Source organism: Parasteatoda tepidariorum, chromosome 9 (genome assembly GCF_982258835.1).
Source record: "Parasteatoda tepidariorum strain Cologne lab strain chromosome 9, Ptep-v5.0, whole genome shotgun sequence".
In the NCBI taxonomy this organism is placed as follows: Eukaryota; Metazoa; Arthropoda; class Arachnida; order Araneae; family Theridiidae; genus Parasteatoda; species Parasteatoda tepidariorum.
Genome location: NC_141763.1, coordinates 22,786,105 through 22,799,647, shown reverse-complemented (window position 1 = coordinate 22,799,647; position 13,543 = coordinate 22,786,105). Strand labels below are relative to the sequence as shown.

Genomic DNA, 13,543 nt, shown 5'->3' with positions numbered 1-13,543 from the left:
CTAAAGCATAAATTTTTAAATACAATTTGAATTTGCGTAAAAGATTTACTAAGAATTTTGAGCATTTCCGTTAAAGCTGGATATTTTGGGTAGTTCAGTGTTTGGCCCGAAGCGCCACTAACTCATTCGTCGATTCTGTGATGTCAGGCAACGCCTCCTATAACTGAAAGCCTCCACACGGTTTTTTGTAGGTAGTCCGATTAGACCACTATGAAGATAAACCAATTCGTGAAAGAACCATTTAATATGAAATCTATTAAAAATTAGAATGTGGTAACAAATATATGTCTAAAAATCTGTTTAATTTATGAATATAATTGATTTGTTTTACTTACTTGTCAACCACTACAGATTCAACTCTCAAATATATATGATAAATTTATCTCAAGTACTTTTAAAATAGAATTTTGGTTCATGCGTACAAGTGGAGCGCTTTTTAAATAATCTGCGCAGACTACTTATAGGAAACCGTGTGGAGGTTTTCTGATGTAGGAGGTGATGTCTCAGGTCATATTTGTATAAGCTTTATGCTAGTACATTTCCGTTAAAGATTTTATATTTATTATTTATAAAATTAAATTATTTATGTTTAGTTCTGAACATAAGATTTATTGATAAAAATAGCAGTGCATTACTTATGTTACTCCTGGAATAAAATATTTTCTGAAACTACGAAAAATTAGAGGGTATGTATTTATATTAGAATCGATTTTTTTACGGGGTTATTGCAGGTCCTAATTTTTTTGACGCAAAGTGATTACGTAAATTTAACAAATTTCAATATTTTATGACATTGTTAATTGCCACTACATATTTTTGTTAAAAGATTCTGTTTGTGTATGATAAATGCAATGATAAATACGAGAATAATAAATAAATCCGTCTGGAATTCATCATCAATTTATTGAGATTTATGGTGAAAATGGAATGGTGAGGAAGTTGGATCAACAGTTCAATGGTTGACGCTCCATTGCTCAAATTGACTACTAAAGGATCAAATTTCTTGTTTACGGTAACCAGTGATGAGGCCTTCTGTCTTCTAAAAGGCAGAGATGCCAACTGCTCCGGACACACCAAAATATTTAAATAGATCAGTAAATAACTACAAACTAAATGTAACAAACATTTGACTATTTACTTGCTTTTTAAAGAGTGTCGCATGACATAACTATTAAAAAGTATTAAATTATATAAACCTACAAATTATTTAGAAATAGTGGTGATAAAAATCTATTAAATTGAATTTATTAAATCATGAAACACAATTGATAAGCTACCATTTTAAAATATTTATTTGCTGTCCGGAGCAAGTTGGCATCTCTGAAGAGGTATTGGTTCAAAGTGGGTAACCTTCTGTTGTCAGTGATGGTTTTTATTGCAAAAGTGAATAAGAAAATTCGTGAAAACTGATAGTTCACGATGCGAATGCTTCGTGATCAGTTTTCACGAATTTAACAAAAGCTGTTTTGCATTAAATGTTCACAAATCGTTTAAATAATCTCTTCCTCACTAGCAACATCTTTATTTGAAGGGAAATTTCCCACTGTGATAGATATCTAAATAAAGGTGGGAATTATTAGGAAAAATAGTTTCTATGATACACTTTCAAGTAAAAATAAATCTTACATTAAAAAAAAATCTTATGCAGGTTTTCCCAAGACTTATTTTACGAACGAGTCTCATGTTTTTTCCTCAGTATATTAAATAATACAACTAAGCTGAAGAAAAAAAATGTAAGCATCTATTTTCCCTCAATAGTCGACAAAAACGTTCCCCATTCCGAGAAAGAACATAATGCTATCTATTCTATTAAAAAATTTTCTTTTGCAGGGTGAACCTGGATCTCCAGGATTGCCGGGAGCACCAGGTCTACCGGGTATTCCAGGAATTAAAGTAAGAAATTCCGATAATTATAATGTTTTTAAAAGCAATGCTCCATTTTTGATTATCATAATATTTGTGAGATTGGTGATAGTTGTTAATAATTCTCAAAATACAGTAACTCTTCTTTTTATGATTCTTTGAATTTTTTATTTTATTTAGTGCGGTAGTCGTTTCATCGTCATTGAATATAATATTATCTGTAGCAAATGATAACCTATGATTATCGATACTAAGTAATCATAATTCAAGTTTCGGGCAGTTACGCCAAATTCGTCAATACTTTTTTAGAGAATTTCGCCATGTTGCTTCGGTTCGTCAGCATACATCACTAGCGAAGTGTGTGTAATTTACCACTCTATTTTGACTTAAAAGTGAGTCTATTTTAAAATAAGAAATTATTGATCTGATCGGTAAGGCATATTAAAAACTTTTGAAAGTGACTTTTTGCACTGATACATCTTTTTCAACAAACTTTACAGCTTTGAAAGCGTGTTACCATCGGCGTTCTTTTCTTCTTCTTTTTTTCTTCTTCCTATTTTGCCTTGATTCAAGCCTCTCTTTTTTTCTCATATCTGTTTAGAATTTATATCCATTCATGAGAATTGTCCAGTACAGATATCAGGAGTCGTGATGGCTCAAGAGATAGAGCGTTCGCCTTCCAATGAGGTGAACGGAGTTCGCATCCAAGCGATATATAGTCGATACGAGTTCTGCTTCTGGCTTGCACCGACTACAGTGCGGAAGTGAAATATCCTCAGTGATAGATGATTTGATTGATTGATTTGTTCATTAACGTCGCACTAGAGCTGCACAATGGGCTATTGGCGACGATCTGGGAAACATCCCTGAGGATGATCCGAAGACATGCCATCACAATTTTGATCCTCCGCAGAGGGGATGACACCCCCGCAGATGGGATGACACCCCCGCAGAGGGGATGACACCCCCGCTTCGGTAGCCCGACGACCTGCACGCGAAGTTGAGCACTTAACGATATAACAGTTTAACGAGGACCAATACCGCACACCCTCGGTCCCTACGCAGACTGATCCAAGTGGTCACCCACCCGCACACTGACCGCAGCCAGTGATCCTTGACTACGGTGATCTGCTGAGAACCGTGTCTTAACGATCAGTCCACTGCGGGACTAGTGGTAGATGGATCATGGGTTAGACTCCCTTGCCGTAAGGCTAACCGTGGGAAGTTTTCGTGGTCTTCATCTCCGTGTAACGCAGATGCTGGTTGGTTCCATTAAAAAGTCTACCATGAAAGCAAATTTCTCCCAATACTTCATCCATGAGTTCCCTTCTCTTCTAGATTGGGTTCAAAACTACAAGGCTACGGAGTTGTGCATTAGTAGTCGTAAGCGCAAATTTGGGTCGGCTGTTCAACGATGGTTATAAAATAAAATATAAAAAGTACAGATATCAAGTACAGGAAATTCGGGGGAGCCACGTTAGGATTGTGTGAGAATCGTTGGCACCTTTGAATTGGTCACAATTAAGTTGTAGTAGCAAAGTTTTTCTTCTCAATGTTTAACGCATTGCATTGCCCAATGTATTGCCCAAAATTGTTTCAATGCCAATTTAATTAAATCTCAAATTACCCTCTGAGTTCAAGCGTTCAGTCACAGACGAAATATATGCGCCAATGACCTTCTGCCTGACCCTATGCAAAACATATGCGCCTCTTAAATAAAATTTTAAAAAAAATTAGCAGCCGTTTTCATTTCATAATGTATACAAAAAATACAGAATTGCGAAAAAGAACTTAAATTCTAATTAAAATTTTATTATTGCAGGGTGAACCTGGAAATGGAGGAGGTGTAAGTGAGAATTTTTTCTTATTTTTAAACATCATTGCATATGAAGAGATTGGATGTTAACTATAGATTTTTAAAAGACAGTTCTTACTTATGTGGTGAAAATTTTTTCTCGTTAAACGACAGGTATAATATACAATGAGTTTTTGTACAGTGAATAATGAGTTATAATGTATAATAGTTTTGTCTAACGATCATTAATTTATATATATTGGAATTTTTGAATAATGAGTTGCAATGTATATGAGTTTTTGTCTTATGAATAATGAGTCATAATGTATATGAGTTTTAGTGTAATGATTAACATGTTGTAAAGTATAATGAGCTTTAGTCTAATCAAGTTATAATGTATATGAGTTTTACATGATTTTGACTCGGAAAAAACGAAACTTCAGGGAGTATGAAGTCACACATAAGTGATGAGTGACGTCATACTGATACAGAGGCGGCACTGAGTGGAATAAAAGAGAACAGATTTATAATCCAATACCTCATATAAAGAAGCTTCTTCATCTCCTTAAGAAAGAAGGCTACTTAGACTACTTGACCCATTTGTGCTTAGCCAACACCTCCTAGAAGTAAGGAGGCCTCAGCAAGGATCAATTTAGTAGTCCGATGTGACGAAGTTAACTGCTCAGTAGATGAAAAATAAGAAAGATGTCATTACGTTCGGGGTACTAAGCTGCGCAGTGGTTGAAAATACGAAATATGTCATTACGTTTGGACTACTAAGGGATATTTATGGTAACCCGTGCTGAGGCCTGCTCTTTTCTAGGAGGTGTTGGCTTAGCGCCCTTTTTTAACCCTTTATAAGGACATTTTTTCTAGTATTCTTATGCTAAAATATTCATGGGATTAAGATTTATTTATATAAAGGAATTTATTTAAATCATTAAATAAAACTAGTCGGATTTTTAAGCTCTTTTGTTTTGGTGGAATTTTACGTAAGAAATTTTACGTATTGTTAAGGATAGCAATAAGCCTGAACTTTTATATTTATAACTAACCGAATTTATTGAATCTATGTTTACAACTATAAATAAACTCGATGAGAAATGATCAAATGAACGAACGCACAATGTACTCGAGAAAATGGCTCCTGAAAAATTAACGGTAACTGTTTTTGACCCAAACTTCAATGTTATCCACATGTATGTAAACAATGCCCTTCATTGGTGTTTTGTTTTTGCTTTTCCAAAGTTATTAAAAGACAACAGCACAAATGATAGGTGGTAAAGAAACTTCCCATTGATATTTAAAAATGAAGGAATTTGGTGGGAAGTATACTTCCCATATCCTTATAAAGGGTTAAATGAATGGTTCCTTTTATTTTCAAATATGAAAAACATTGATTAGTACAGGTTTTCCATAATAAGAATTTATTTATCAACAATAGCATAGTTTTGCTTTCGATAATGTGTATTTAGATATGAAGTCAAAGCACTGTGTTTTTATGGTTAATGTGATGGATAAAAAAAAGATTTAGTTTATTTATTAGCATAATAATATACAATATGGTTTCGTTTGTCTAAAAAGGAAAAAAAATCTAAATCAATACTATTGTGTGCAGTAAAATATCAGAATTATGATGAATTACTGTATTATTAGTTGATAGACGAATAATAAATATTTTGATTTTAATATAATATATCAAAATAAGCCGTGTTGCAATTTATTACTTTGTCGAAAAGTATTTATTAATTTTTGCAAAGTGATAATTGAAGAAATCAATTTTTAGAACTGTATATATTATTGATGTATCTGGGTGCTCAAGTTATTTTTTATTTTTTTACAATCTTATTATGAGCTGAGTTTTTAAACTGTTAATCATGTGGGAGGAGGTGCTTGTTGAAAATTATTTACAGAATCATGGTAATGTTACCGTTCAGTTTAATTATTAGTCTCTTATAAAACATTTAAATTAAAAAAACAGGATAAAATTGTTTGTCCAAAATAATTCATTTAAGTGGAAAGAAAAGGAAAGGAAATTATAAATTACATAAGAAAAAATACGTTAAAGATGTTTTATGAAAAAATAAAAATTTGATCCTTCTAGATATATGATTCCTGGCCAGGTTTACCAGGACCAAAAGTAAGAAAATCAATATTACTTATTTATTTTTCTAATATTAACGTATTTTTGGTAGAAATGATTGTTTTTTTTTTTTTGTTTCAACAATTTTGTGTTTAACAGAAATTTCATAGACATTCTTTCAAAAATGTTTTAGGTTTACAATGTCAAAAGGATTTTTTAAACTCTGCGGACTGGATGTGTAGCGGTCAGGGAGCTAACCTCACATCAGAAAGGTCCTGAATTCGAAACCCGGAAAAGACACTGTTGCTTTCTTTCATTCTCTGTACTATCATATTGTGATAGTAACGTTGGCCCACTTAATACGGCGCCCCTGAAAAATCGGCCAACAAAACTGCCCTACTGATGCCTGAATAACAAGTGTCTACTTTTTAAAATTATTTTATCCCGTAACCATTGGTGGAAAATATATATCCCACCAAATTTCATAAACTTTTAAATATCGATTTGAAAATTTTTTTGCGTCCATCTTCTGATTATTTTCAGAAAATACAAAAAAAGGTAATAAAAAGCTTTGTTTACATCAATATTAGTTACAATAAAGGCTAGTCAGAGGTCAAGTAGAGAGGCCAACACAGGAGAGCTATTCTTTTAGGTTCCTCATGCATTCGCTATGCTATTTTATCATTTGTTAACAATTTTATTTCTGTTTATAAGCACAGAGTTTATAAATTCAGTTATTTATAAGCAGAAGTTAATTGCAAATTTCTTTAAAATAGGTAAAATTTTTAAAATTTCACCCCACATGCCCTCACAAAAAAATGGTCTTAGAAATCAAAGTAATTTTAGGTAACAAACTGTATAAAATTTCTTTTAACAAAACAAACTTAATACAAAAAACAATATTTTAACATAATATTTATTACCAAAGAAAATGTACTTTCACGGATTAACAATAACTTTCTGTTTATCGAAAATTGTTATAACTTTCAGCTAAGTTGTCAAATTTGGCAGTTTTATCAATACACAATGAGAAAATTTAGTATAATTACGCCAAAATAAATATCGTACTTCAATGGTATGTGAAATTCAGTAGTTTCAGTGTGAAATGCAGTTTTAATTCAGTGGTATGTGATTTCATTATGATGTATTGACTCATTATGAATGGAGAAAGGCGATCCAAGTTAGCACATTTTCTGTATACAGTTTTGTTTTTTAACAGCTTTCTTTCATACAATTTTGAATTTGATAACGTTCGTTTTATTAGTTTTTATTTAATTGAAAATAATAATTTTGATTCAGTCTAATTTGTTAGCAAGTGATAAGAATGAGGAGGTATAGGACGTCATTATGATGTCATATTTCAAGTATGTGTGACATAATAATCCCAGAAAGCATTTAACCGTCGGAATTTTCTTTCTATTGTCTCAAAAATGTTTGTACTAAAAATCTTTTTTCAATAAAGCAAAAATATTGCAGTTTCAAACCTTTCATCCTAAGAGGACTAAAAATTATTTTTAAAGCTTTTTTTAAAAATAGTGCCACTTAGGTAAACTGGTGACTTATGTCTATCATGACGTCTTAGCTGACGTCACACTAGCGATAGGATCAAATTGCAGTGTCCATTAAAATTTCATGACAAGGTGGATTTTAGCTGAGCATACAAGACTTTGCGAAAAGAAACCTTATAATTACCTAGATTTAAGATTATTTTCACCTTAAGACTAGCTTTTTTAAAGGAATTTTTTCACGCTTGAAACCCTAAGACAACATTCATTTAAGATTTTTATATAGAAGGTTGTTTTTCAAGGTTTAGGATTAGGGTAATGTGCGAAAAATACAACAGATTGTCCCAGATCTCGTTTTAAGGTTAGAAGGTTTACGCGTAAACAGCAAAACAAACCTTTTTCGGTTTACATTAAAAGGTTTTTGCTGAATGAAAATAAACCTTATTTTGCTATCTGGGTAATGAACAACCTAGGAGCAGTGGCGTCCCATGAATGAAAAATACGAAACAAGTTAATGTCCGTTTCGCATTTTTCTACTACGATGTAAAACCGCTAAACGAAAATAAGAATTAAAATCATCATTATTTTCAACCATCCACAAAATTTGTACTCACATGCATGCCAGAGGAAATAAAGACTTCATTACGTTCTTTTTCGTTACAGGGTATGTCTGGATTGCCAGGAGTTCCTGGAAGTCCAGGAGAGAAAGTAAGAAACTACGATTTTCTAAAATTTTTTCAAAAATAATTTATTGTTTTCAATGTCATTTTTAAGATAAGCTATTTTTATCGTATTCTTTTAAGTGTCCTTTTTTATTACTTTCGTTTAGTTGGTTTTCAATTAAAATGAAAAAAAGGAATTATTTTCGAGGAAGAAGGTTCTAAGAGTCAATTTTAAAAGAAAAATAATTATTTCAGGAAAACTCTTTATTGTGTATTAATTAACTGTACTACATTAATTTTTTTTTATAACCGTTGTTGATCAGCCGACCCAATTTTGTGTTTACGACTACTTATGTTCAACTGCGTAGCCTTGTAATTTTGAACCAATCAAGAAAAAAAGGAAACTCCTGAATCAGTACCCACAGAGGTATGATTTGTTATGGGAATATGAAGGACTTTGAGACTCGGACAGATTTTACGTGTATCAGTCACCATTTACTACACGCTGAATCTTCGGCCGGTGAGGATCAAACCCACGACCTCTTGGACATGGGCCCAGTGCCCTACCAACCAGACTATTCAGGCTCTATTAATTTATTTTGTTAAATCTTTAAAAGCCGTAGACCTCAACGGATGGAGAGACATTTTTTTAGTGTCTTTGTGGTATAAAAGCGCTGGCCCTGAATTCTTTGACGCAGAAAGACAAAAAACTATTTATTTTTTAAATTTATTGAAGAGTAGGTATAAAATTGTGCAAGGTAAAGCAGAGCATTAGAGCAGATACACAAGTTCATATTAAAAAACAAAATATTCAAAGGCAAAATATTGTCCATCCGCAATTAGCCGACCGTGTTAGAAGTTTTATAATGCAGTTATGCAAAATTCCAGTTGAGTCGCTTCGTATCACAATTTTTCGGGACCGAAATCAAGCATCACTGACTAAGTTAAGTGACCTAGGAAAAGACCACTTTAACACGTTGAACGCCATGGGAGTCACCGGTGACTGGCACTGAGTTTGTTTGTAGCTCCACGGGGGTCACCGGTGACCGGCGAAACCAAGATTATTAGAAACACATAATTCGAGTAAATTTTTAATTTTTTTATATAATTATCTTTACTAAAATGACTTGAAGAAATTAATGCAATATAGAACACACAAAAATAGTTTTATTTATATACACAGAAATGTCAACTTGCTCCGGACAGCGAATAAATATTTTAAAGTGGTAGTTTATTAATTGTGATTCTTGTTTTAATAAATTCAATTTAGTGGAGTTTTATCCACCACTACTTCTAAACAATTCGTAAGCTTAGATAGTTCACCACTTTTTCAGATATGTCATGCTAAACCTTTTAAAACTAGCAAAATCTGTCTAGTATTTGCAGTTTAGTTTGTAGATATTTATCGTTTGGCCAGACGGACAAGACATGTAAAATTAGCGTGTTAGCAACGTGTTAAGTAGCCCGTGAAGCGGGGGGCCCTCTCCTTCTGCAGATTATCGAAATTTTGATTATATGTCTTAGGATCTTCCTCATAATGTTTTCCAGACTGACGCCAATAGCCTCCACACAGTTTTTTACAGGTAGTCCGATCGGCACGATTCCAAATCCCAATGGTCCTCAGCCTATTGCCAGGGAATATTTGATTTTTCCCCTCATTCTCGGGAAAACGCTATTCTAAGCAATGACGTCAGAATTGATTTGTGCGTGCGCAACATGCCTTGTACTGTCCTGTGACACTGCCCTGCGTCTGCAAGGCTTTTCAACCGTTTTGTTTATTTTCATTTGAAACTGAGAGCGCGAAACGTCGTGGATTAATAATGCTATGAAGTAAGTAATTTATCATTTTCTTTAAACTTCTGTTTGTGATTGCAACTGATAAAATCTTTAAACATTTAAAGAGTATTGAATTTTATTCCTTATTATAAATGTTACTCGTGTCTTGCAATAATACACTATTAAAAGGTTTGAATAATGCTGTGCTGTGACGTTTTTCTTTTATGTCCCCAAAACGTTAAGTTTTAAATTGCAATATGTAAATTGTTTTTTTTTTAGACAACTTAATTTTGCTATTCACATCCATGTGTAAATTGTTAAGTTTATATTATGCTTCAGAAAAGAGATAATTATCAACTACTAACAGGAAGAGAAATTACTGTAGATATGGCACTAGTGTAGGCTACATGAAAAGTTTAAATTGCTTTTATACATTTTATTCTCATCATTACTTCTTATATGTATGAGAGTTTCGTATAAAAAACACATTAGTTCAGCAGCTATAAAACCAGTTGTTTTGGTTCAGAACTATGATATCTAAACAGAAGACTGTTTTATTGTTAATATATCAGAATAGAATGTATATTATAACGAAATATATTTATTTAAAAGAGCATTATTATTAATTAGTATGCAATAATAAACATTAAATTTTTATTTATTTTTTTTACCTTTCAGATGCAGATGAAGAAGCGATGGTTGGTTTTAGTCATAAGAGGTAATTAAATTATAAGTTTTTTTTATTCATACTTAAAGTAATTATTGCTAATCCCAGAGCTTATAAAATAAAAGAATTTATTATTAAAAATATGTCATTAAGATATTTTATTTACTACGAGTTTTTCATTTAGTTTAAATTAACACTCCTAATAAATTCTTTAAAGTAAAATTTTTATGATATATAATACAATATTTAATAATATATTTCTACCTTTTCCAACCTTACTAATTTATGTTATTTTAACATCTTTGGTACCAAATAATATTTATCACCTCTTAATAATATTGTATTTAATAGTTATCATTGTTTATAATCATTTTTTAATTATTGTGATATTGATTATGATTTCAGTATTACTGGATGTATTGTTATGACTATGATCAAGATATTTATTTTATTCACCTAAGTGTATTAGTGTAGCTTATATCAACCATTTAAAGAAAATATGCCTTTCTTTATCTATTTGTTGGTGAACTTGGCTGCATGGTCTTGGCGATAAATAATTATTTTTAGATATCTGACATTTCATTATTTATACCTCTGATATTTCCATCAGGCATTCCTCGAACAGTTTAATATCTGTTGAATTAAGAAATTTTATCTGTTAAGATTAAATTTCTGATCTTTTTTTTTAAAGATAAGTTTATATTCCTTAATAAATATAAATCAGAAGCTATACATGTTCCTGTAAGAGTATATTATGTAAAAATCTGAATTTTGTAAAAAAAAATATAAATTAATTGAATATGAAAATGATTCTGGAGTGACGATGGAAGATAATTTTGTGGTTAATATTATATTTTATAAAAATATTATTAGTTGCAAAAAGCACTTTGAATTAAATGATAGATATCATGAAAGCATATGAACGAATAAAATGTATTAATGAAATGTGCATGCATATTGTTTGTTCATTATTGAAATAATTTCATTGTCTACTTTCAATTTCTTGATTAAATTTAATAAACATTTATGTATACCCATTTAAAAATCCTAAAATTATGTACTTACAATGTTAGGAAACAAGCAATAAAATTTTTTAATCCCTTTTCATGCAAAAACTATAAAGATTAAAGTATAATTAAGATATAAAGTGATAAGTTTTTTGATAAAAAGATATTGCAACGATTTAATTTATTAATCAACAATCATTTATTATTATCAAAGATTAATATAGACGATCTGTGAATGTTTAATATGTGCTTTTACATTCCAACGATATATGATTTGACGATGCTTTTAGGAATTCCCTTTATTTATTATTTAAAACTGGCTTTGCATTTTCCAAAGAATCATTTCAGTTATTTTATAATGAATTTTTGTCTTAATAAGACAAAAGTGTAAAATATTCTCGCAATAATTTCTTTTATTAATTTCTTTGTGTATACAAGTATACATTTAGAATATTTCTGAACTCTATTTACACCTGAGGAAAATTGTTTTTTTTTTCTTCTTTTTTCGACACTTTTGTTAATTTTATATATTTTTTATTATAGAAGAAAACTTAGATTTAGCAAACCCTGTTTCTCCCTGACGAATGATTGCCACAACTCCAACTTTTTTACTGTAGTTTTATTTAATACATAATTAGTAAAAGAAAATTAATTAAAATTCAGTTGCTTTTATGTTTTTATAATGATAGTATTTTTAAAATGTACTGTAATTTAAGTTTGTGTTTGATTTTTGTTTCAGGTTCTTGGAAAAAGTTTTGTAATATCTGAGATTTCTCAAAAGATGTATCCCCTGTAAATGATGAAGCGTGGTGTTTCCTGCTTAGATGTTTAAGACTTTAATTAGAATTTAGCTATTAAAATCCATACTGTCTCGCAACTTTAAACAGAAAAGATGAAAAATTTACTATGTCAAAGAAAATAAAATTGTAAACAAAAATAAAAGTTATTAATACTTGAAAATTTTTCCTATTTCATAATTTATATTTCAGTGTCATTATTCAAATTTGTATGTTTTAATTTTAAATATTTATGAACAAGTGTAATATTTCCGTTATTATATGCTTGAAGATTATTTTTTTAGTATTTAGCTTCTAGAATTTTGTTTCCTAGTGATGATTTACAAAAACTTGATAATGTGTAAATAAAAACTATGAAGCAAAGGGTACCCTTGGAAATATGAATGAAAATATTGTTCTAATATTTATGTCTGGAGTGCGATCTAAAGTTCAGTGATAATTTTACTTAAATCCCAATTTTTAAACTATTTAAACAAATCAAGAACACTGTTGATCATAAGTAGCATATCCAAGGGTTATTCAGTGAAAACAAAATGTATATTTTTACTTAATGATAAAAAAGAAATGTTGACATCATATTAAGGATAAATTGTCTAAATGTCAAAATCTGAAATTTCAATGAGCTCTCGAAAAATAAAAATTGTGATACATAACTTTTTTTTATTGATATTTCTTACAAAATAAAATAAAAATTTGAATAAGATTTGATGAAAAAATTTTCGAGTAATAACATTTCAAAATCATATGTTGCAATGTTTATTTATTTTAGACAGTTACCTATGAAATTTTAGATTTTTAAAAGTTTAATATAGTCTAAGACTTCAATATTTAGTTCAAAATATTTTCAGATTTTAATTAAATAAATTATTACTAAGTATTAACATACTATAATTTTTTTTAGAGAATCACTTTATATAATTTTAAAGATGCAACATCAACATGTATTCAAAAACATTGACAGTAACACTTGACATATTTAAAGCTTGCATTTTCTACTCTGGCCTGACATGAATAAGAAACAAAAGTCTTCACATTTTATACTTCAAATCACTTTAGTTTCTTCTCCTTCAGCGCTTGAAATATGTACTGTTTTTTCCTATTTGTATGCTTTTTAATCCTGTAATACTGTATAGCTTGTTCCTAAGGATTATTTTAACCAAATGAATGATACGATTCACATATATTCATTTTGGAAAATTAACCGAAAGAGCTACATCAATTGATGAAAATGTGAACAATCGATTTAGATTAATTCAAAAAGCCTTAGTAAAATTCTGGTATGTCTACGATTTTTAATAAAGAAACTATGGGAAACTGAAGTTACGATTCAGTAAGGCAGAATAAAAAAAGTTTGTTCATAAACTTAAACAATCACCTTACATTTCATT

At 30.3% G+C, this 13,543-nt stretch overlaps 1 protein-coding gene and 1 long non-coding RNA gene across 5 annotated transcripts in view; both read left to right on the top strand.

Moving 5' to 3' along the window:
* The window catches only part of LOC107442639 (uncharacterized), a 79,092-nt gene that overhangs the window by 48,332 nt on the left and 17,217 nt on the right, over nt 1-13,543 (top strand). For 3 of the 4 annotated variants that reach the window (XM_043053934.3, XM_043053931.3, XM_087151033.1), the window contains exons 11-14: nt 1,831-1,893; nt 3,686-3,709; nt 5,763-5,798; nt 7,910-7,954. In XM_043053934.3, the coding sequence (XP_042909868.2) occupies nt 1,831-1,893; nt 3,686-3,709; nt 5,763-5,798; nt 7,910-7,954 (168 nt within the window). The remainder of the gene's footprint in view (nt 1-1,830; nt 1,894-3,685; nt 3,710-5,762; nt 5,799-7,909; nt 7,955-13,543) is intronic. The other variant, XM_043053932.3, reaches the window with a different exon arrangement.
* On the top strand, nt 9,601-12,318 carry LOC147803390 (uncharacterized). Its single transcript, XR_015429058.1, has 3 exons — nt 9,601-9,738; nt 10,363-10,402; nt 12,098-12,318. It is a non-coding gene; the product is annotated as an uncharacterized LOC147803390 (long non-coding RNA).